We start from the raw sequence: 24,430 nt of genomic DNA, 5'->3' as shown, positions 1-24,430 counted from the left end.
TCCTGAAGCTGACCATGCACATTAGATGTACTGTATGTTGGCTTAACTTGGTGATTTTGGCAGGATGGGCTGACTAGAGATGGCCTTGCGGTTCGCCTGGCGGTCATTTTGCGGCGAACTTTGCGTGTTCGCGATTCAACGAACATGCAAACATATGGAGAAATTTGCGCCCGCCATATTCTTTTACATTATGAAGAACTTTGACCCATTACACATCGATCAGGTGGTACAGGACAGCCAATTGAGACATTTCAGCACATGGACATACCCCCTACCTTATAAATTAACCTGATCTGGCCGCCATTTTACATTCAGTGTTTTGCCAGTGTAGGGAGAGGTTGCTGTGTGGAGCAGGGACACGCTGTTAGGGACACCAAACGCTAGCTAATAGGGCCATAAAAGTCATTTTAAGGACTGGTATAGGTGTGCTATGTATATGTGTGTGATACACAGAGGGGTGCGATATACTTATAATATACTTTTATAATGAGTCAAAAACACATAGATCTATATAGTGATCACCTGGAAGTTAGGGGCCTAGGGGCTAGGGGCTTACTAGCGACATTTTTATATAGGGTAAGGTTCCGGACGGGGTCGCTCTTATCAGGGCAGGTGGTCTGTGGTTAGGCTATCAAGGCCAGAATAGCACCCCCCTGTAGGGCAATATCAGGGACAGTTCTTTGCCCACCCTGTCGTTCAATACCACATCATCATCTAGCCCGGGGATAGATGTTTTTTGCTTTCCCTCCGGGATTCATGGATGTGCACTGGAACCCCCCGGATTGTGGTAGGACATATGGTTTCTGATTTGGTGCCGCCGAGCACCTGATTTAGTGCCGTCGAGCACTTGTTATTGCCGACCACATCTATGCCTAATTTTAATAATTTAATTTATTTTCATTTTGAGGGATATCTTTTCCATTCACACGTCCGCATCTGTTCTGCAATTTTGCGGAACGGGTGCAGACCCATTCATTTTCAATGGGGCTGGAATGTGCTGTCCGCATCCGCATTTGCAGATCCATATCCGCATTTGCGAATCCGCACTTCCACATCTGTGCTTCCGTTTCCGCCAAAAAATAGAACATGTCCTATTCTTGGCCGCAATTGCAGACAAGATTAGGCATTTTCTATTATAGTGCTGGCGATGTGCGGTCCACAAATTGCGGAATGCACATTGCCGGTGTCCGTGTTTAGCAGATCCGCAAAACACTTACGGATGTATGATTGGACCTTCATAGTAAAATTATTAAAGGTTACGTTTTATCTTTATGTATATTCTAATGGATTGCCTTCCTTGTACAATGTTATAATATACTTTCCATGTTAGAAAGTATATTATAGTACATTTGTATTGTGCGGCAGTTGTGTGCGGTTCTGCTGCGATACTGCAGATATATAGAGGGACAAGCGTTATTGGAACAAATAATTTCTACTGGTGTGATATACCAGTCGCCACCCAAAAAAACAGATTGAAGCGGGGTGTTATATACCAATATACTTTCTTTATAGTGCATTTGCGCATGCGCGTACGTAAAAATTATATTGCTGATATTTTGCATTGAAAAAAATCATGAATGGAGATTGCAAATTTGAATAATACATCTGGTATGTCACTGTCCATGTTGTGGGACTATTTGTGCACTTCTAGTAATTATTTCTTGGCTGAAAATATGAGCTGAAGGTTTTTCAGGTTCGCCTGCCATTAAAATGAATGGGACCCGCCGCGAACTTGCGGTTCGCGAACATTTGATCGCGTTCGTGCGATCGCGTTCGCAAACCATCCCAGCAGATGTTCGTCCATCACGAAGGCTGACCAGTTAATATGCATGTAGGCCTTCTGGCTCCTACCTTGGATTTTAAGATCCCTGATCCTATTAGAAGATAAGCCACTACCAGAGACACTTGGCAACAGTGCTTTGCCTAACCGAGTTTACACAATTATGAAGGGATAGATGTGGGTCAAATCAGTGCTTCACAGTTATCTCATGTGTTTGGCAAGCTTTATACTCAGCAAGAACAGCAGGAAACAATAAGTTTTGTACGTATGGCCAATTTGTAGCTTAAATTATATACTGTATTTTACTAGGTCCATTCAATTTTTAAAATATAGGAAGCCAAAGTGATACAAACATTATTTTATTTTTGTGCTTTTTTTTTCCTGTTTGGGGCAATTTAAAAGGTTTTGGATCAAGCTACAAAACCAGAGAAAACCTCCTCATCGAGAAACAAAGCACATCTGAAATGGTCGGGGTCTTGAGGCATTGGTTTTGGGTTCAGGTGTGATGTCCAATTGTTCTTTATCCATTGTGGGCTTTAGGATAAATTTTTGCAATATAGTAGTTAAGAAGAGGAAGAGTTCCATGCGGGCCAGGCCTTCTCCCATACACGTGCGTTTTCCTAGGGAGACATTATGATCAAACACATTATATTACCATTGTACATGTTACTAGTCTTTTACTAGGCTTTTAACCACTGTTTATGGTTTGAGATATAGTTGACTGCTATTTTACCTGTAGAAAAGGGCATGAAGGCATCATTTTTCTTAAAGGCACCATTTTCATCCCAAAAATGTCCAGGGTGAAACTTAAAGGGGTTTGTAAATTGTTTATGGTCTTTTAGAATGGAGGTTAAGACTGGAAATACCAAAGTTCCCTGAAAAAAAGTATTATATATACATAGACGATTAATAAGAAAGAGAAAATAATACAAGTCAGCTTTAATTAATTAACATAAAGGGGTTTGTACAGGATTAGAAAATATTTTTTTTTCCAAAGACAGCACCCATGGTCTGACGCTGGTTTTGCACTTTAGCCTTATTTAAAGGGGTTTCCGAGATTTTAATATTGATGGTACACAATGGAAGGGGGGCTGGGTGTCAGACCCCCACCAATCTGGCATTTATGACCTATCCTTAGGATACGTGATCAATATTAAAATCCCGGAAAACCCCTTTATGTAAATGAAGCCCAATTACAATATCACATATTTAAAAAATTGGCTGAGTCAGAAATTTCTGTCAGTAAACTTGGATTCTATCCTTTTTGTGGTATTTGAGGGCAGAGAAAAACAAGTTACGGTACTTAAATGAAATTGTAATAAAACCTGATAAAACTCGTCTAAAGAACCAGTGGAGGAACAAATTAACAATAAAGGATCTCCTTAGAAGAATGTTGAATCTTAAAATATGAGCCAATTAAGCAAATAATGGGCTGAAATCTTAGTAAGGAGGAGAATTGTAGTACTTAATAATAATCCTTCTTTTTTTTACCTATGTGTAACAGCGGCTGCTGTGTGCTGCTTTTCCCCTGCTTACCGCCGCGGTCCCGGGCGCCGTGTTCAGCGGTGATCCTGCTGCTTGTGCATTCTTATTCACCGCTGCAGTCCTGGGCTCTGTCTGTGTAAGTACTGTTGTTCTGGGATCCGCTCCACAGTTTTCTTTCAGCCCTAGCCACAGTATGCTTGTTGCTTGTTTCCTGCAGCACTTCCTTAAGGGTCGGCAGCGTCACTTCCTGTGCTTTATGGGTTAGATCATGTGACCTCGCTGACCAATCCTAGACCTCCTGCACATATATAAGTGCCTCAGCCCCTTTCCCAGATGCCTCAGCGTCAAGGTCCTTGTGTCCTGCTAAGGTTGCTGTTATCTCTGCTTGTGTTCCTGTGTACCTGAATAGTGCTTGTGTTTCTGGACTCCGCCACCTATTTGATTCCTACCTGCTTGCCTTGACCTATTGCCTGTTTGACTTTGCCTCTGCCTCATTCTTCGGTCCTGCACTGTTGCTCCTGGTTATGACTTGGCCTGCTGACTACGTCTGTACCTCTGGTACCTTGCTCAGGTACCTCCTGGTCCACCTAGACCAGTTGCCTTGTGTGCCAATCTTCCTCAAGAGGTAGTGACCTGGTGTTCCCCTCAGAAAAGTCTATCCTCACCATCTGGGGTACTGTGAAGATCGAGGATTTCACTTAGACAACACCCTTAGAGGAAGTAGGACATGTGGCACAGTGGGTTCACACCCGCTGGTTTGTGACTCTATGCAAGTTGAGCATAGGTAAAAGTGGTGCAGTTTATCAAATTTCTAAGAAGAGAAACAGAAGAACAGTGTCAGGAGGTTAAGATGAGTAGCGTACCTTTGGAATGTGGTAGCCCCTGAAGGTTGTGTCCTTGCTTGCAGCATGAGCGAGTCCTGCAGGGACAATATCTGCAAATCTTTGGATCTCATGGATCACAGCTTCTGTATACGGCATTTTGAGTTTGTCTTCCATTGCTGGACAGCAATCCTTGCCTATTACCTTGTCAATCTCCTTGTGTATCCTGTCTGAAATACATGTACAAGGACATTTCACACAGAATGGCATTCATATATGATGTTGGCCCTTAGGTTGATTGGCGCCCTCTAAGGTACTTTATGTTGATGACATCCTTTAGGGATAACCATATAGTGCATAAAAAAGCAATCATAGAGTGTCCAAATAACACTGTCCAAACAATAAAGTTGGGTAAAGGAATGTAGCTGCAGCCACATGTAATGTGGGATTGGAGATGTACCAAAGTCAGTGATTCTCCCTATATTAGTAAAATATGATGTACCTGCAGAGCTCACGCTTCTCGCATGCCTTCAAGGGCAACCCTAGTTGCTTATTGCTTTGTCCTTACTTTGTATTACCTTGTATTTCTGGATATTTCATCAGTATTAGAAATCCATATCTTATTGTCAAACTTGTAGTTTCTGTTCCAGCAAAGAATAAGTCCATAATGGTCCCCTGTAGGTTATCCTCATGGAATTCTGTGTTTGGATTATTTTTATCCTAAAAAGATAGTTGACATTTTAAGGGAGCTTTCAGATTTTTTTTTTATCCTCTATATAAGTCATCAGTATCTGATCAGTGAAGATTCAACACTCAGGACTGATCAGCTGTTTGAGAAGGCACCAGCTCCCGTGGCTTTGCCTAGGCCATGTGACATCACATTCATTGCTTACATGGTCTAGGTGCAGCTCAGCCACATTGACGTGAATGGAGCTTAGCTGCGATACCTAGCACATCCGCTATACAATGTACGGCACTATGCTTGGTAAGCTGAGAGAAGGCTGCAGTGCTACTGCGATCGCCAGCGCCTTATTAAACAGCTGTTCAATGGAGTCCTGGCTGTTAGACCTACACTAATTAGATTCTGATGACCTATCCAGAGGATAGGTCATCAGTTAAAGAAATCTCAGAAAAACCCTTTAATAATAGACATTTAATATTCCTTAACCTATTAGTAGAGTCACACAGAGGTGTAAATAAAAGCTATTGGGCCCCAGTGAAAAACCTGTTCGAAGATCCACAACTACCTTGTGAGATTTGTAATACTGTTGCCTTCGTACTGTATGTGACAGAGGGTGGGCTTCCTTAAACACCAGGGCCCAGCTATGAGTGCTACCCCTCCACTCCCGATAACTACTTGATTAGCGTCATTTATAACATTGAAGTAAAAAAAATGTTAACAACAACCCAATAAATCAGTGTTTTGTCTACAAACGCACCTCTTTCATCCTTATGAGGAAGCAATCTATAAAGTCACGAGGACAATTTTTATCCAAGGTGTCTTGGTGGGTTCTTACCACCTCCATCACAAATTCTTTTAACTTTCCAAAACTTTGGAAGATACTCTGGTGAGGGCCTGGAACACGTGCCATTAAGTTTGGGAAAAAGTTGAGAAGCTGAATAAAAAAAAATGAATGTAAAAATTAAAATATTTTGAAAAAAAACAACAACATATTGGGCAAATTAAAAAAGTAAGTAAAATATTTATTTTTAAGACCCAGTATAAAACTTTATTAAACTTTCACCACAAGTATGAAGGATAAAGCAGATATCAGTGGACTCTTTAACTCCAACTTTAACTCTTATTCATAAATAGGTTTCCTGACATATGCTCCCCTGTCCTCCAAAATGATGTTTTCTTTTGGTCTTCTCAAATAAGAAAATTCTAAACTAAGAGAACTTTATCTCAATTTGATGACCAATGGGGTAAATAGCAAGGGCATAGACACCACATTGGTAGATCCATGTGGCTGTTATGGGGCCTTTGGATAGGGGTGGCCCATCTCTGGTTGGGCTGTCCTTTGTACAATTAGTTTGAAAGAACATGTGCAGAAGGGATTTTCTTTTTCGATAGAAGGGTTGCTTTTTAAGCAAAAATTGGATGGGGAATTGTCCCTTAGAATGTAAATAGAGGGGGAAACAAACACTAGACTCTTATGTCCTGGATGGAAAAACCTGACACCCTAATAATAACCCATTTACAGTGTGTATCACACTGGTATTAGAAGTAGTGCCGACATAGATAATAGATAAATACAGAAGGTACCTCAACCATGTATAGGCCATCTAACATAAAAATATTTTGTGTAGAAATGATGCGTAAACATCACTTGAAGAAAATTATTAATGTAAGTGATTATAAAATATCAGACCTGAATTCTTAATTCTGTATTATACCTATCAAGACTTGTCGAATTATTTACCTGGCCCCAAAAAGTGTTGAACACCTTGACAAAATCTCGAAAATGTGACAGCAGAGACAGCAACTTTTTATCTTCGTAGTCAAATCTCTCACCAAACACAACAGAGCAAATAACATTAGACACAGCGAGTCGCACTAGATCCACTGAATCCATTGGAGTGTCTGTAATTAATAATATAGCCAGTGACTATACCAATTACTTTAGGATTTTATCTATTTTTTTAAATTTCTTATAGATATGGATGTAAAATGGTCGACTAATCTGCTTCACAATACAGTGGGCTGATCTGAGTTGGAAAAATTTGGTACAAACAGGTGCCACAATGGTCCACCCGTTTGTGTCTGGTATTGCAACTCAGCTCCACTGAAGTGAATAGAGCTGAGCAACAATACCACATACAACCTGTGGACAGTGAAGTCACTGTTATGGAGAACACCAGCCATGTTTCTCTAATCTTGTACAACCCCTTTAAAGGTTTATTTTAGGATTTTAATATTGATGGCCTATCCACGTGATTAACCATTGAATGACAGTCAATGACAGGATTAACCATCAATATATGACCTTAGGGGGTCCAACACCGTCAATCAGCCAGTCAATGACTGGATTAACCATCAATCAGCCAGTCAATGACTGGATTAACCATCAATCAGCCAGTCAATGACTGGATTAACCATCAATATATGACCTTAGGGGGTCCAACACCGTCAATCAGCCAGTCAATGACTGGATTAACCATCAATCAGCCAGTCAATGACTGGATTTACCATCAATATATGAGCTTAGGGGGTCCAACACCGTCAATCAGCCAGTCAATGACTGGATTAACCATCAATCAGCCAGTGAATGACTGGATTAACCATCAATATATGACCTTAGGGGGTCCAACACCGTCAATCAGCCAGTCAATGACTGGATTAACCATCAATCAGCCAGTCAATGACTGGATTAACCATCAATATATGACCTTAGGGGGTCCAACACCGTCAATCAGCTGTTTCAAAGTTGGCATTGACTCTACAGGGCTCCGTTCATTTTGCAGTAGATGGAGCTGTGCATTTCTGACTCTGCTGCCATTCACTTCCGTCTAGTTACTAGATGTGTCCCCTACACAATGTTTGGAGCTTTTTAGCTCTAGTGATGACTTCCAGCAGTGGAGCTAAAACAGCTAATCGGCACTGGCCCTCGCTTATCTGATATTGATGTCTTGTCTTGATGATAGGTCATAAACATTAAAATGTTGGACATCTCTTTTAAAGAGATTTTCTGGGAAAAACGACTTTGCATCTAATATCCACACATACAAGCTTTTAAGTGGGTACATTTGGGGCATCTAAATCTTCCCCCTGGGAACGTTCCATCTGTTCCAGTGAACTCTCACTTATGGGTAGGGTTATTGTTGGCCCTGCCCACTTTCGGGCAAGGACAGCATGAATTTGTCGGACTGTCTCTGAAATTCGGGACAATTGGCGACTATGTCTGCAGCGTGCCTCCTGAAACAGAAAATTCATACTTACCTCCTCCCCCTCACTCCAATCCGTGGGGCTGCCTCTGATATGTCCATGTTCAGATCCCTGGAGTGTTCACATTCTGTGCTGAATAAGCATGGTCAAGTGCTCCCCTGCAGACAATGACTGGCTTCAGCAGTGATGTGACTCTTGTGGCCACGCTGAAGCCGGTCATTGGCTGGAACGGAACATGTGACCATACTCATACAGCAACGGATGTAAACACTCTGGCAACTGGAACGCAGACACATTGGAAGAAGCATGGAGGACCAGAGGCACGGGCAGGCAAGTATGAATTTTCTGTTTCAGGAGGCAGGTGACAGGCATTAGATAAAAAAAACTATTATTCCCAGAAAACCACTTTAAAGGGAATCTGTCACCGGGATTTTGTGTATAGAGCTGAGGCATGGGTTGCTAGATGGCCGCTAGCACATCCGCAATACCCAGTCCCCATAGCTCTGTGTGCTTTTATTGTGAAAAAAAAACACGATTTGATATATATGCAAATTAACCTGAGATGAGTCCTGTCCCTGACTCATCTCACCTACAGGACACATCTCTGGTTAATTTGTATATGTATCAAATCGTTTTTTTCCCACAATAAAAGCACACAGAGCTATGGGGACTGGGTATTGCAGATGTGCTAGCGGCGATCTAGCAGCCCATGTCCTCAGCTCTATACACAAAATCCCGGTGACAGGTTCCCTTTAAGGTTGATTTAACAAACTTGCCTAAGCTGATAATTGTATAGCAATCAATTATACAAAGCGACCAGTTTAGAGGGCACATTTTCACATGACCTGCTCCTTTTGCAAGTCACAGCTATTATATTTCTCATGACAAAAGTGCAAATTCCAGTGTTACCTGACAAATCCCGATCAACAGATATGACACATTGCTGACTATCTGTACACCCTGTCCATAAAGCTTCAGTTTCCTAAGGTTGCGTGCATGTACTGTGAGGTCAAACAATGTAAACTTTGATCTGCCCATCAAGTCATCCAACAGGTTTTACAACACAGAGCGTGTTTTCTAGAGGTTTGGATTTCCACAATACGAGCACACATTGGTTTTTCATACAACTTTGTTTGCTAAACCTGTCTCTATAGCACTAGTCTCCAACCTGTGGTGCTCCAGATTTTGCAGAATTACAACTCCCAACATACTTTTATTAGCCTTATTTATATTGCTCAACACCTACCTTTTGTTCTCATAAGTCTCTCAGTAAGACACCGGGCCTCTTCTTGAATTCTCTCTTCAATACTCCTTTTACCCATTCCAAAATTTCTCAAAGTCATAAGAGAAAATCGACGAATTGTCTTCCATCTTTCTCCGTTGCTCATAATAACCCCTAAAAGTTTAATTTTAGTTTGAATTAAAAGAAACCATCCCATTTAAGAATGAAAAATGAAACAAAGCCACCATGGTTGTTAGTGATCTACATAAACAAGAAGAGGTAATAAGGGACTTGACCAAGCTGCTGGTACTGACAGGCAGTGGGGTACATAGAGAAGTAGGGGCCCCATAGCAAGGACCAAACCAGGCCCCCCACACAGGACAGAAGGGGTTCTTCCTAAACCCTTTTCAATGACCCTACCTCATTTGCTAAAAGTTGTTCCTTTAGAGGGTAGAGTCCTGACCAAGTTTTCACCTCCAGTAGAATAGGAGATAATCCAAACTAAGACTGGGCCCCCTCTTGCCCTGGGCCCCATAGCAGTTGCATGATCTGCTGATATGGTAGTTACGCCCCTGCTGAGAGGTCTTCAAACAAAATTTATCCAAGATGGAGGCTTTATTGGGACTATACGTTTTGTCACTGAACCAGTGCCTTCATCAGGCCATGTAGTTCCTACTTACCTCTTCTTGTTTGTGTTGATCTTTAGACAGAAAGTTTTGATTCAGCTTGGATTCTGTTTATGTTGTGTCTACACTAGGGTTGTACCTATTGTTAGCACCACCACCAAAGGCGAGCACCCAATTACCTGCATCTGCATCATTCCACACCCTATCCAACATGCGCTGTGTTTAATTCTTATTTGCAGCATTGTTGTTAGTGGTCACAGTAACAATTATACAAGCTATATGAATAGCAAAAGGTAGGGACAAATGACTCGAACTGCAAAGTTTGGGTTTGCACCGAACTTTGCGAGTTTGGGTACCCGGACCCGAACTCAGACTTTTTCACTGAAGTCCGGGTTTGAGTTCAATGTTTGGGTGATTTTATTATTTTCCGTTATAACATTTTTAAGACAGAATGCAAAATAATATGGCCATTTAGGGGTTAAAAAAATGTACCTCATTCACTTGATCACGCTGCAGAAGTCTCTTCTATCTTCATTAAGCAGGACCTGCAAAATAACCTGCCATGTGTGCGATGATGTCACTGTGCTCACCACGTGGGATTGTGCATTGCACCATGCCTATATGATGTCTTGATTTGGAGAATGTTGTACAAGAATAGGCCTTTTCTCCCCTGTGCAGATGGCTTCTCCAGCCTGTCCACACATGACATGACCCCACTTTTGTGCTTTCAGCCATGACGGCATGCACCTGCGCACTGGGATGTGCTGACTAATCCGCATTTTTTCATTTGCAGTCTGCATTGGAGGTGCGGCTGATTCCTTTTGATCATACACTCCTAACTAACCTGTCTGTCCCATAGGCTGATTTTAATTACTGTAATTATTAATCTATATCCCTGCATTTATTGGAGGCCATTTGGCACCAGGAGAGGTATAATCCACTGTGGGCTCAGCATGCATGTGGAACCTACATTCCCTGAATTTAATGGAAGCCAGTATGGCACCAGAGAAGGTAGTTATTAGTGTAAGTTATTTTCCTAAGGAGATCGCCTTGATGCTGGCGCACAGGCACAAATAATTTATAACATAGCAATAGCCATTTACATTTTCTATAGTGAGTATTTGTTATTTGTGTTTGCAGAGTATTGTTTGGATTTGTGTTTCTTTTTCATTATGGCCTTTCAATAGATCATAAAAACTGTAAAAAAAAAAAGTGGCAAAATATATCTAATCAAACAAATAAAGAGAACCTATACTTGAAGAAACACACCTATTACCCATGGTATCAGCTTTATTTTTTTTTAACTCTGAGATGTGAAATGTGTATATCGTATGTGAAGAAGCGGTAATTTGAAAAACAATACAGTCTGCTGTACATTTTATACCAGATCAAGGGGAGATTTATTAAGTTGTTTCTGATACCATTCCTGATAAGAATTCTTGCTGCTGCACACACCTCTTAAAAACATGATGCATCCTCGCAAGACTTTTATGCCCAAAAATGAAATCTACCCCAGAAGGGGCTGGCATATATTTGTGTAATGTGTGGCAGTTTTCTAGTTTACATATTGTCACATGTGTCAGACCACAAAAGTATTGCCCACTGCCTGGTCCCGCACGCCCACAACCCACCCACTTTTTTGCAAAACTGTTAGACATTTCTGGAATTCCCTTGTCACTAATCGTTTGTTCAACCTCAAGTTCTACAACTCTTCCATTTTGACTTGAGCAACAGTCAGCAACCTCTCGCATGCCAGTTGTTGTTACACTACAGCTCCCAGCATGCTCCTACCATTTTTATGAGCGTTTTAAAAACAGCTGAGCAGGTGTGCATTCCGTGGGTTGTAGTTTCATAACAGCTGGAGGTTGCTTAACCTTTAACTAGAGAAACTGACCCAGTACAAATCAGTACAAATGAAAATTACATTTGCATGATGATTAAGTGACATTAAAAGATCACTTAATGATCTGTCCTTGTGTCCACTGGACAGCACTGTGTTCCACTAGTTAGCCCTATTGCCTTGCATGGTTGGAATCCTGGGTTTGAAATCTGAATCAACCCAAGAGGAATATCTGCTTTGACTTTTGTGTGTTCTCTCCATGTTCCTCCAGCTTCTGCCCACTTTTCTAAAGTGTTATTTCGTAGTTCCTCAAGATCAGGGGTGGATTGGCCTTGGAACTTTCGGGGAGCCACCTGGGTCCTCCTCATGGCTGGCCAGTGGAAGTTTTGGGGGATGTATTTTGTGCTGCTGGCAGTATTTTGTGCTGGACTATGGTATTTGGTTCTATGGTATTGCTGGCCCTGCCTTCCATCAATTTGGACCCGACTACAAACCGGATTCCAAAAAAGTTGGGACACTATACAAATCGTGAATAAAAACTGAATGCGATGATGTGGAGGTGCCAACTTCTAATATTTTATTCAGAATAGAACATAAATCACGGAACAAAAGTTTAAACTGAGAAAATGTACAATTTTAAGGGAAAAATATGTTGAATCAGAATTTCATGGTGTCAACAAATCCCCAAAAAGTTGGGACAAGGCCATTTTCACCACTGTGTGGCATCTCCCCTTCTTCTTACAACACTCAACAGACGTCTGGGGACCGAGGAGACCAGTTTCTCAAGTTTAGAAATAGGAATGCTCTCCCATTCTTGTCTAATACAGGCCTCTAACTGTTCAATCATCTTGGTCCTTCTTTGTTGCACCTTCCTCTTTATGATGCGCCAAATGTTCTCTATGGGTGAAAGATCTGGACTGCAGACTGGCCATTTCAGTACCCGGATCAACAGCCATGATGTTGTGATTGATGCAGAATGTGGTCTGGCATTATCTTGTTGAAAAATGCAGGGTCTTCCCTGAAAGAGATGACGTCTGGATGGGAGCATATGTTGTTCTAGAACCTGAATATATTTTTCTGCATTGATGGTGCCTTTCCAGACATGCAAGCTGCCCATGCCACACGCACTCATGCAACCCCATACCATCAGAAATGCAGGCTTCTGAACTGAGCGTTGATAACAACTTGGGTTGTCCTTGTCCTCTTTGGTCCGGATGACATGGCGTCCCAGATTTCCCAAAAAAGGACTTCGAATCGTGACTCGTCTGACCACAGAACAGTCTTCCATTTTGCCACACTCCATTTTAAATGATCCCTGGCCCAGTGAAAACGCCTGAGCTTGTGGATCTTGCTTAGAAATGGCTTCTTCTTTGCACTGTAGAGTTTCAGCTGGCAACAGCGGATGGCACGGTGGATTGTGTTCACTGACAATGGTTTCTGGAAGTATTCCTGAGCCCATTCTGTGATTTCCTTTACAGTAGCATTCCTGTTTGTGGTGCAGTGTCGTTTAAGGGCCCGTAGATCACGGGCATCCAGTATGGTTTTACGGCCTTGATCCTTACGCACAGAGATTGTTCCAGATTCTCTGAATCTTCGGATGATGTTATGCACAGTTGATGATGATAGATGCAAAGTCTTTGCAATTTTTCGCTGGGTAACACCTTTCTGATATTGCTCCACTATCTTTCTGCGCAACATTGTGGGAATTGGTGATCCTCTACCCATCTTGGCTTCTGAGAGACACTGCCACTCTGAGAAGCTCTTTTTATACCCAATCATGTTGCCAATTGACCTAATTAGTGTTAATTGGTCTTCCAGCTCTTTGTTATGCTCAAATTTACTTTTTCCAGCCTCTTATTGCTACTTGTCCCAACTTTTTGGGTATTTGTTGACACCGTGAAAATTTGAATCAACGTATTTTTCCTTTAAAATGATACATTTACTCGGATTAAACGTTTGATCTGTCATCTACGTTCTATTACAAATAAATATATTGACATTTGCCATCTCCACATCATTGCATTCAGTTTTTATTAACAATTTGTTTAGTTTCCCAACTTTTTGGGAATCCGGTTTGTACAAAACGGGGCAACTTTTAGTATTTTTTCTAGGGCCACTTCAAGTTTTCAGTCCGCCCCTGCTCAAGACATCAATATATCATGTTTCTAAATAGATATGGACTTCACTGAGGGGGGTTAATCTCTCAAGACTCCATCCTTATGCTCTGTTTCACATGTCTACAACATTTTTTAATGTACGCCTCCATTTATTATTTGTTGCAGAGAGAAGTCACTAGGGAGTGAGGCTGATGGGACATGTACACATTGTTCTGGAATTTCAGAACTACATTCCTTTCCATCCTTTTAACCTAACATCTAAATAAATTGCAGCAGGAGGTTGAAGGAACAGATTCCTGAAGAGGATCAGGGGCCTAGCTAGGGGATGATTGATGAGAGAGATGCCCTACATGTTGGAAAATCTTGTCCGTGCTATTTAGATACAAGTTTAGTGCTCTCATTAAGAGAAACAAAATAAGAGTATTGCAGGTTTGATACCTTTTAATGGCTAACAAAAAATAGAAGTAATGATGTTACATAGCGAGCTTTCGAGACATCACCAGTCCCTTCATCGGCCGTACTACAAGAATATATGAAGACACAGCACTATATATACAATAAGAACAGAGACATGGGGGAATGAATGGGTATTTGAAAAACAACAGAACAACACAATATGAGAATGAGTCCTTATCTTATAGATAAGCGGTGTGAAAGTTTTATGGTCTCTAAATTGATGTTATCTCAGAGACTTGGTGCCCCGACTATGTCTGTAGAAGACTCTTTAGATCTTCGAGTGTGTCATAAATATAAGAGTATTGCAGGTTTGATACCTTATAATTGCTATTTTTTTTCATCTGTGTACGGTACATTATGGTATCATCCATTTGGTCAAAAGAAAAAGGAAAAAGTCTGGTACCATGTTAGTCAATATTGGCTAACACGATACCAGACTTTTTTCCTTTTTATTTAGACACAAGGATATGGAAGTCTAGCTACAGCTCTGTTTTAGTTTTAAATAATATTAGTCCTAAAATAAACCTACCATGTCTTTGTATGTACAGTATGTATATACAGTATATAGTATGTGTGTGTAATGTTTATTTTTGCACGTACATATGAGTGTATGTATGTATGCACATAAGTGTATGCATGTGCATGCACATAAGTGTATGCATGTGCGTGTATGTTTGTATGCACGTGTGTGTGACTGTATGTCTTACCGTAATCCTTAAAAAACAGATCTATTAATTTGACTTCCCCTCTATTACTGAACACATCACTGTGGTCGACCAGCGCCTCCTTTACCGCATCATAGCCAATTAGTATGAGTGCACGTTGACTGGCAAGGTAGATGGTATACACAGGTCCATACTTCTCACCCAACTGCATTGAAATATAAAAATGGCATGTGGTATAGAATATTATTTGATGAGTATTTAGGTTGTATCTGAAGGTTTATAGAATCGAATAGTGTAAAATATCCTGTGGGAGACAATGAGTAAAACCATGGTAGATGAAATAGATGGTCAACTAGAGAGTCGTTGACAAAGGAACATATTTAATGGATTTTTTTTTCCCCAAAAAATATAACAATTGAGTTCTGCCTTTAAATTAGACCATTTTTACACAGTCAGTGATTGGTCAGTGATTGTTAGCGAAAACCAGGTGCGGGTTAAAAACACGGAACAGGTGTAAATCTTTCCATTATACTTTATGTGGAAGAACAAAAATGACAGGGTGGGATTGGATATGGATATGTATAGATAGGCATCGGGCTGAGTTAGAGGCCTGACTTAGCGTAAAAAAAAATTGCCGCTGCCCAAGGGACAGATTGACAAGCAGCCAGTAAAAATCCTTTAGACTGCAATAGTATACTGGTATAAGCGATCAGAGGATTGCATATTTAAGTCCCCTTAGCGGATTAAAATTTGCAGTGAAAAAATGTTTTTAAATATATAAAAAAGCACAACATATAAAATATTGAGGTCACCCAGCTTTTCCCAATATTACACATAAAAATATCTAAACAATAAAAAATAAACATCATTGGTATCGTCGCATTTGAAAACGTCCAAACTATTAAAAAGTAAAAACATATATCATGGGTGGGGAATGCCATTATAGAATAAAAACAGCTGATTTGCTGCTTTTTGATCATCATGTTGCCCCCAAAAAAATTTAATAAAAAATTATCGAAAAGTCATATGTACCCCAAAATCGGCCCAAAATAAAAAGAGACCTCACACAGCTCTATCGATGGAATTATAAAGAAATTATGGGTGTCAGAATATGTTGATGGAAGAAAAAAAAAGTTTCCATTTTTTTTTTAAGGGGTTATCCAATACTATAAACTGTCCCACCATATGCCGGGCCCTCACAGAGAATATACTTACCTGGCTCCCCACGCCGCTCCTGGTCCCTTCACCGCTGCTGCTGCTGCTTCTCCCCGTGCGCGGATGAAAACATCCAGGGTTGGGGGGGAGCAGCCAATGGCAGGTGGGGATGGGGACGAGCCTCTCTAGTGTCACCCGTGATGCTAGGGAGGCTCATCTCTGTTCCCGACTGCCATTGACTGCTCCCCCCCAACACCGGATGTTTTCATCTGTGCACGGGGAGAAGCAGCAGCGGCGGTGAAGGGACCAGGAGTGGCGTGGGGAGCCGCTGCAGGCATTCTCCACTGTATGCATTTTTGCTGGGGATCGCCATTAGCAACGAGCTACAAGTGCAGGATTTGTTCCCCTGTATATATATGCACAACTGCTTATGGGTTTGAGCACTTCCTGCCTGTTTAACACCATGCCATTTTTTCTGTTAGTTAATAAAATACAGCAATGAAATAACAAAAAAATAAACAATAGATAAAGTGCAAAAAACAAGTGAAACTTAGCTTAGCAACAACGGCAGAGGTTGCATCTGGTCAATCTAATTGAGAACTTTGTCCTCATGGCGCAGCCCTCTACTTTCTCTGAAACTGATCCAGCCGGGCTTGTGGCAGCGGCGTATGGTGGCATGTTTGCTTCTATTTACATAGACTGTTCATGAATGTATAGCTATACGATGGCTTACATACCTTAACTAAAGATTGTGGTAGTTCAGAAGTACCAATCTGCAAAATGTTCCCCACCACGGGTAGAGGTGTAGGTCCTGGAGGTAGATTATTTTGTTTTATTTTGTTCCACCATTTAATGAGATAAATTAAGATAGTGACTCCATTAGCTATGAGAAGGGTTACTGCAATATTCAGTGCCATGCTTCATCAAGGGGAGTGTTACATGAAAGTATACAGCGCCTCTGCACTATGTTCCTCTATACGTATTTCTAATGAGGAAACACTGAGACACAGGACAACATTCCAAGCAGCACGTGATCACTGAGATGGGGTTGGGTCAGTTTCGAGTGCAGCTTTCAGTTTTAATGCATATTGTACTATAATTATATGAAATGAGGCCAAAGCTAAGGGCTAACATGTACAGCATTGTGCAATAACGTGGATAGAGATAGTTTACAAGTAGAATCAATCCAAGAACATGAGTATTACAATGTATGAACAGTATGAAGTCAATGAACCTTCAAGTATTCTTTGAAAGGGTTGAGTACAATTCAGATATTTTTAAGAAGGTTCTCCTACATTAACCACTTGCCGCACACGTAACGCCGATAGGCGTCTGGGCGGCGGCAGTCTCAGGCTCAGCGACGTCATCTCGTGAGACCCGAGATTTCACGTGAACGAAAGGGTCCTTAATCACCGCCAGTTAGTTAGCTACTTGTTAGGTAGTTAGCGCCCAGCCCACCGCACCGCAGTCACTGATTAGTTACTGATTAGCGTCATCGCTGTCGCTAATCAGCACTAGTACTATATAGTATCTGTGAGTGATCAAGACTGATCGCAATCAGATCTATATCAGTACATTAGGGTCACCTTAGGCTCTACACAAAAACGCAGTGTTCGCCCGATCAGGCCTGATCTTGTGCGCACACTTGCGTTCCTTCCGCCCCACCGCAGCGACAGAATTTTTTTTTCCGGATCACTGCAAAAACACCGTAAAATCGCTGTGGCACTATAAAGATCCCTTTTGAGCACCTAGGCTGCAAAAAAGTGTCACTCATGTGGTATCGCCGTACTCAGAAGAATTAGGGCAATATGTTTTGGGGTGTATTTTTACATATACCCATGCTGGGTGAGAGAAATATCTCTGTAAATTGACAACTTTGTATAAAAAAATGGAAAAAGTTGTCATTTACAGAGATATTTCTCACACAGGCACAGTACACGCTGTAGGCCTGACGCTCACACTTGCAGGCAACTGCAATTATATTACAGTGATTTATTTATTTATTTTTAATGTAAACTACTGTGACACCAGATATGAGTGGTGGCACTGGGCACTGGCAGTAGTGGTTATAGTACACACTGTAGGCCTGACACACACACTTGCAGGTAACTGCAATTATATTACAGTGAAAAAGTGTTTGTTTTTAAATGCAAGCTGCTGTGACACTAGATATGAGTGGTGGCACTGGGCACTGGCGGTAGTGGGCACAGTCCATGCTGTAGGCCTGACACACACGCTTGCAGGCAACTGAGCGGGAACTGTGGGGGTCACTGTTAAAGGTGCGGTCACTTTTTATGTGGCAGACATTGTGGAGGACACTGTTAAAGGGGGGGCACTGTGGAGGTCACTACTAAAGGGGAGGACACTATGGAGGTTACTGTTAAAGGGGCGGTCACTGTTAAATGGGCGTGCACTGTGGAGGTCACTGTTAAAGGGGCGGACACTGTGCAGGTCACTGTTAAAGATACAGTCACTGTTAAAGAGGTGGGCACTGTGGAAATAATTGTTAAAGGGGCGGGCACTGTGGAGGTAAATTTTAAAGGGGCAGCCACTGTGGAGATCAATGTTAAAGGGGCGGGCACTGTGGAGGTCACTGTTAAAGGGGCGGGCACTGTGGAGGTTAATGTTAAAGGGGCGGACACTTCGGAGGTCACTGTTAAAGGGGCGGACACTGTGCAGGTCACTGTTAAAGATGCAGTCACTGTTAAAGAGGTGGGCACTGTGGAAATAATTGTTAAAGGGGCGGGCACTGTGGAGGTAAATTTTAAAGGGGCAGCCACTGTGGAGGTCAATGTTAAAGGGGCGGGCACTGTGGAGGTCACTGTTAAAGGGGCGGGCACTGTGGAGGTTAATGTTAAAGGGGCGGGCACTTCGGAGGTCACTGTTAAAGGGGCGGACACTGTGCAGGTCACTGTTAAAGATGCAGTCACTGTTAAAGAGGTGGGCACTGTGGAAATAATTGTTAAAGGGGCGGGCACTGTGGAGGTAAATTTTAAAGGGGCAGCCACTGTGGAGGTCAATGTTAAAGGGGCGGGCACTGTGGAGGTCACTGTTAAAGGGGCGGGCACTGTGGAGGTTAATGTTAAAGGGGCGGGCACTTCGGAGGTCACTGTTAAAGGGGCGGACACTGTGCAGGTCACTGTTAAAGATGCAGTCACTGTAAAATAGGTGGGCACTGTGGAAATAATTGTTAAAGGGGCAGCCACTGTGGAGGTAAATTTTAAAGGGGCAGCCACTGTGGAGGTCAATGTTAAAGGGGCGGGCACTGTGGAGGTCACTGTTAAAGGGGCGGGCACTGTGGAGGTTAATGTTAAAGGGGCGGGCACTGTGGAGGTCACTGTTAAAGGGGTGGGTACTGTAGAGATCACTGTTATGGGGGATACTGTTGATAACACACAGAAACATGAAATGAAATAGATTAAATATACCCATGCGAAGCCGGGTCCTTCTGCTAGTAACCTATATGTATGGGCAGTTTTAGAAACTTATACAGCAAAAAAAGTTTGCAAGCTTTAATTATTTTATTTTTTTAATAAAAAACTCAAAAATTAAGTGCAGCATGTAGAATGAGATGCAGAGTAACATAAACTAAAAATGTTGATGATTTTATTGCGTATATTCATCCAAACATGATTAATGCAGAAAATAAACAGTATTTCTATAGTTTTTTTTCCTGATCCACAGACTAAAAATAAGCCTTTACATTTGATAAATTATAGAGTATAGTTTCCGTTATGCAAGAAGTTTGTTCTCAAGTCAGAAACGAGGGACGACCTTCATCTGGTATGACTGAGGTGTTGAAGCATTGCTTTTGGAAATTGGTTTTATGCTGAGATTCTTTCTGTCTGTTGTAGGCTCCAAGGTAAACTTTTGCAGTATGGTAGTTAGAAAGAGGAAGAGCTCCATGCGAGCCAGGCCTTCTCCCAAACACACACGTTTGCCTGAGGAGAAAGAATAAGGCTAAACTTTTTTAGTGTCCAGTCAGTTAGCCAGGGCAAAAATAAATTTGAACAAGGGAAAGCTTTACAGACATACTACCTGCTGCAATGCTAGGTAAGCTCAAGACACACTTCCAAACATCAACCGGTGTTTGGAATAAGAGTTGTGAGGTTACCCTCTTATCTAAACCTGAATAAGTTTAAAAGGCTGAACTGGAGGAACAGACATCTTTTTTCGGCCTTACAAACTATGGTGGTCATTTACAATGCTGAAATACGCCTAAATTTGACGTATTTCAGGCATAGATAGCGGTGCAACAGTTAATTGCACTGCTATTTACGACTTCACTCCGCTCACGCCAGGTCAAAAATTGTGGGCATGACATTGGTGGGGAAGGAGACGGGCCTACGCCTCTTCAAAACATTGGTGGATCCGCCTCCAGTTTAGGACTTTATTAATAAATGTGCCCCTATGTTACTATAAGGAGATTGGTTGTTGATCCAGGTATTCATTCTGGTTGTCATATCAGGAGTCAGAGAGCAGAATTTTGTTACCATTAATAAGGACAATTGTCATCTGCTTCAAAGATATTCTTCTGAATCAACGCTCTAAGATAATAGGTTGGAACTATGCCTTTTTTAAACCTTATCAAATATGTCACTAATATAGTATGTAAAACATCTGATTAATGTGAAGCTTAACTTCAGCCATACTGTAGCCTACCGGACTTTTTTGCTAGTTAGCTATGAAATAATATTTAAGTAATATTTCTTACCTACAGAGAATGCCATAAATGCATCACTTTTCTTAAAGTGACCATTCTCATCAAGAAAATGTCCAGGATCAAACTCATTTGGATTCTTGAATCGTTTGGGATCTTTCAGGACAGAGGTCAGGATTGGAAAGACCATGGTTCCCTGTAAGAGGATGCATTAAACAAGTAGATCTAGATCTAACAAAAGTGCTTAAAGTCAGGTCTGGTTGGTAGTTGACAAGAATAACTGAACCAAGGTGATTAGAAGATCAGCATGTCTTCTTCAGCAAGCGATTTCCCCAGATGTAACGCAGAGGTACCATACTTAGTCATGAAGCATACATACTAGTTACAAATGCTAGTAGTATGAATTTAGAAATAAATAGCAGAAATAATTTGTCGCCACTCTGTAAGAAGGTGGTGCTTGTATCCTGGGTTGCAGGCCTATACATCCAAATAGAAGAAGTGGATCAGCAGACATTTTTTGATGCTAATAAATTGTCAGCACAGTAGGCAGGAACATACAGACAGTGAACCCTAACTGGAACCCAGCCTGCTTTTTCTGTCTACTTGCAGTGCAATCCCTAGGTGGCAAGTCTGCAACTGGTCGACGTCCCTACTCTTCTAGGTGCAGGACTGACACACACAGAGAAACTATACAAAAACAAAGTCTTACAGTATTGGGTCAGAACCGGGTAAACAATGAAGTACCAAAGCAGATGACAGAGGGTAGTCAGAATAGCCAAGCCAAAGTCACAACCAGACGGGAAACACAGTATCAAATCACAAGAGAGAGAGCGTGGTCAAAGGCAAGCTGAGGTCAATTTAACAAGCAATCCAAATGCACACAGAACAGAGCTGGAGCACAGCTAGGGTGTGAAAACATATCACTAGCAATGTTATATAGCCAGGAATCGGTTTAAATAGAGCACCAAGTCCCAGGATCAGAACCTGATAGGTTATGACTCGGCGCTCTATTAGTCAGAACATAGCACATTGGAATAGAACAGCTGAGCAATCAACCCACTGCTAGTTTCCTCCAGTACTCTCCCATTCACTCGGACACTGAAGTCTTCTGCCTTTGGTCTCACAGAACAGGACTGCAGTTGATGGGCAGAGCTGCCGCAGTAAAATCACAATCCATTCTTCCGGCGATGTAACTTCCGCTCCCGAGAGGACATGGCCCTGATTTGCATAAGCTCCCCAGGAACTTTAGATACAGATGGTTTAGGGACAGAGAACAGAGAAGATGGATGGACATAGACAGATCTCTCTTGCTTGCGTTCCCTAAGACGTCTGTCAAGTCTAATAGCTAAAGACATTACCTTGTCCAGAGAACCTAGGTAGGATGGCTAACTAGGAGGTCTTTTAGCATGTTAAAGAGTCCAGGCCTAAATTGTGATCTAAGAGCTGGGTCATTCCACACAGAGGCAGTACACCACGTGCGGAATTCAGAACTGTACTCCTCCACTGGTCGTTTACCCTGACCCAAAGACAGAAGCTGGCTCTCAGTATAAGCTTCCCTGTCTGACTCATCATATACAGTAAGAGACCTAAGGAGGAGAAAATAGCTAAGGGGAGTTGGGCGACAAGGAAAATGTCAACTCCTGCAGATCTCCTTGAAGTAGGGACATAATGATGCCCACCCTCTGAGCTTCTGTCCCAGACGAGTGAGGCCTAAGACATAAAATACAATTTTCAAATCTCATGAAAATGAACAAATCCTTTATGGTTACCAGAGAAATGATCACAGAGCTTTATCTTAGGTTCTACTGGTGAAGGAGCTGAAACTACAGGGGAACAGGACTCCTGTTGTTGCACCCTCTCTGCCAAGTCCTGGACTAATTGGGCAATACCCTTCATCAGGATGGCTAGTGCTGCCATGTTGTCTCTAACACTAGGTCACCTGGAAAAAAAATATGGCCACTTGGCCAGTAATAATGTCATCACAGTAGGCAGGAACACACAGTAAGCCCTAACTGGAACCCAGCCCTCTTTCCCTGACTACTGACAGTGCAAGCCCTAAGTGGCAAGTCTGCAACTGGTCGACAAAAAACTACACAAAGACTAAGTCATACAGGAATGGGTCGGAACCGGGCAGACAATGCAGTACCAAATCAGATGACAGAGGGTAGTCAGAACAGCCAAGCCGAAGTCACAACCAGACAGGAAACACATTACCAAATCATGAGACAGAAAGTGCTCAAAGATAAGTTGAGGTCAATCCAATAAGCAATCCAAACGCACACAGAACACAACTGGGAGCACAGCTAGGGAGTGAAAACCTATCACTGGCACTGGTATCTGGCCAGGATGGGGTTTAAATAGAGCACCAAGTCCCAGTATCAGAATTAAACAGAGCATTGCATCCAGTTGCTATGGATGCTGTCTTATCAGCGGGTGGGTGGCTGGCTTCGCAGCGCGTCTTTCCTGACGCTGGAGAAGCTGGAGATCTCGCCACTGGGGCCCGGACAGGTAAGTCTGTGACATTATTCTTCACTTATTAGCATAAACATAATGCAGGCAACAGCCTTTTCCAAGCAAACACTCGTTGGCTGTTTGACCAAAATGGGTCACATCTGCATCTATTCTGTTTTTGGCAATAAAATGAAGATTTATTAGCATCAAAAAGTGAGTAATGACCCACTTCTTCTACTTAAATTTAGAAATATAAAATGTGAAATGTCAACCATGATTTATAAGCTTAACCACATCAGGTCCAGGACATTTACCTTTTTTTTTTTTTTTTTCGTTTTTTACTCCAATCCTTCTCAGAGCTATAACTTTTTTATTTTCCATTTACATAGCCATGTGAGGGCCTGTTTTTTTGCTAGCCAAGTTGTACTTTTACTGTTTCATACAATGTAGTGGGAAGCTCAAATGTAAAACAAATACATTAAAAGAAAATACAATTCAGCCACATGGGTTTTGGGTTTTGTTTTTGCAGTGTTTCCTATTATATAATTACAAATATACCACATTTATATGGTTTTTCTTGTTCTTTAATACTGAAAAAAAAAACTTGGGAAAAAACGATATATTTAGTTGCATTGCCATATAGAAAACCCCATAACTTTTTCATTTTTATGTGTACAGAGTGTGAGAGCTCATTTTTTGGGGGACGGTCTGTAGTTTTCATTGATATGATTTTGGAGTACGTATGACATTTTGATCACTTTTTATTCAATTTTTGGGGGGAGGTGAAGTGACAAAAAATGATGAATCATCGTGTTTCTTGTTTTTTTTCCATTACGCTACATATTAGCTGTATGGGATAAGTATTTCTATATTTTAATAGTACAGGTATAGGTATTTTCACACACAGTGATGCCTATGATGTTTATTTTTTTATTGTTTATTTTTATTTTTGGGAAAGGGGGTGATTAGAATTTTTCCACTCTTTTTTGTTTTAATATTTTTAAAACCTTTTTTTTTTTACAGTTTTTAATAGTTCACCTAGGGAACCTGAACAAGCAATCATCAGATTGCTTCTCTCGTAGACTCCAATGCATTCACTATGTTCCAATGGAGCCCTGCCACACATTGGGCCTCCATAAAAACATAGCTGCGGCAGCCTCGGATCATTCAATTGGACTGAGGATCCCGCACACATCAATTGGCTCCCCTGATCTCTGCCAGGGAGAGCCATTGCATGCCTGGGTTCTTGAGCTTTCAGATGTCATG

General features: G+C 41.6%; 2 protein-coding genes across 2 annotated transcripts in view; both read right to left on the bottom strand.

Annotated features, from left to right (window-relative positions):
- Positions 1-2,173: 2,173 nt before the first annotated feature.
- LOC122923771 (cytochrome P450 2A5-like) lies at positions 2,174-16,996 on the bottom strand. Its single transcript, XM_044274607.1, has 9 exons — positions 16,791-16,996; positions 14,941-15,103; positions 9,219-9,368; positions 6,510-6,670; positions 5,526-5,702; positions 4,665-4,806; positions 4,129-4,316; positions 2,514-2,655; positions 2,174-2,400 (listed from the first exon to the last, which is right to left on the bottom strand). The coding sequence occupies exons 1-9, from the start codon at positions 16,968-16,970 to the stop codon at positions 2,219-2,221; spliced, it is 1,485 nt and encodes a 494-aa protein (XP_044130542.1). The 5' UTR covers positions 16,971-16,996; the 3' UTR covers positions 2,174-2,218.
- Positions 16,997-19,809: 2,813 nt separating this feature from the next.
- The window catches only part of LOC122923773 (cytochrome P450 2C8-like), a 51,329-nt gene continuing 46,708 nt past the window's right edge, over positions 19,810-24,430 (bottom strand). The window contains exons 8-9 of the mRNA XM_044274609.1: positions 20,768-20,909; positions 19,810-19,994 (exon numbers count right to left, since the gene is read on the bottom strand). Of these exons, the coding sequence (XP_044130544.1) occupies positions 19,810-19,994; positions 20,768-20,909 (327 nt within the window). The remainder of the gene's footprint in view (positions 19,995-20,767; positions 20,910-24,430) is intronic.

The sequence above is a fragment of the Bufo gargarizans genome, unplaced genomic scaffold (assembly GCF_014858855.1).
Source record: "Bufo gargarizans isolate SCDJY-AF-19 unplaced genomic scaffold, ASM1485885v1 original_scaffold_1883_pilon, whole genome shotgun sequence".
NCBI classification, from domain to species: Eukaryota; Metazoa; Chordata; class Amphibia; order Anura; family Bufonidae; genus Bufo; species Bufo gargarizans.
Note: the sequence above shows the minus strand (reverse complement) of the source record. Positions and strands in the feature narration are given on the sequence as shown.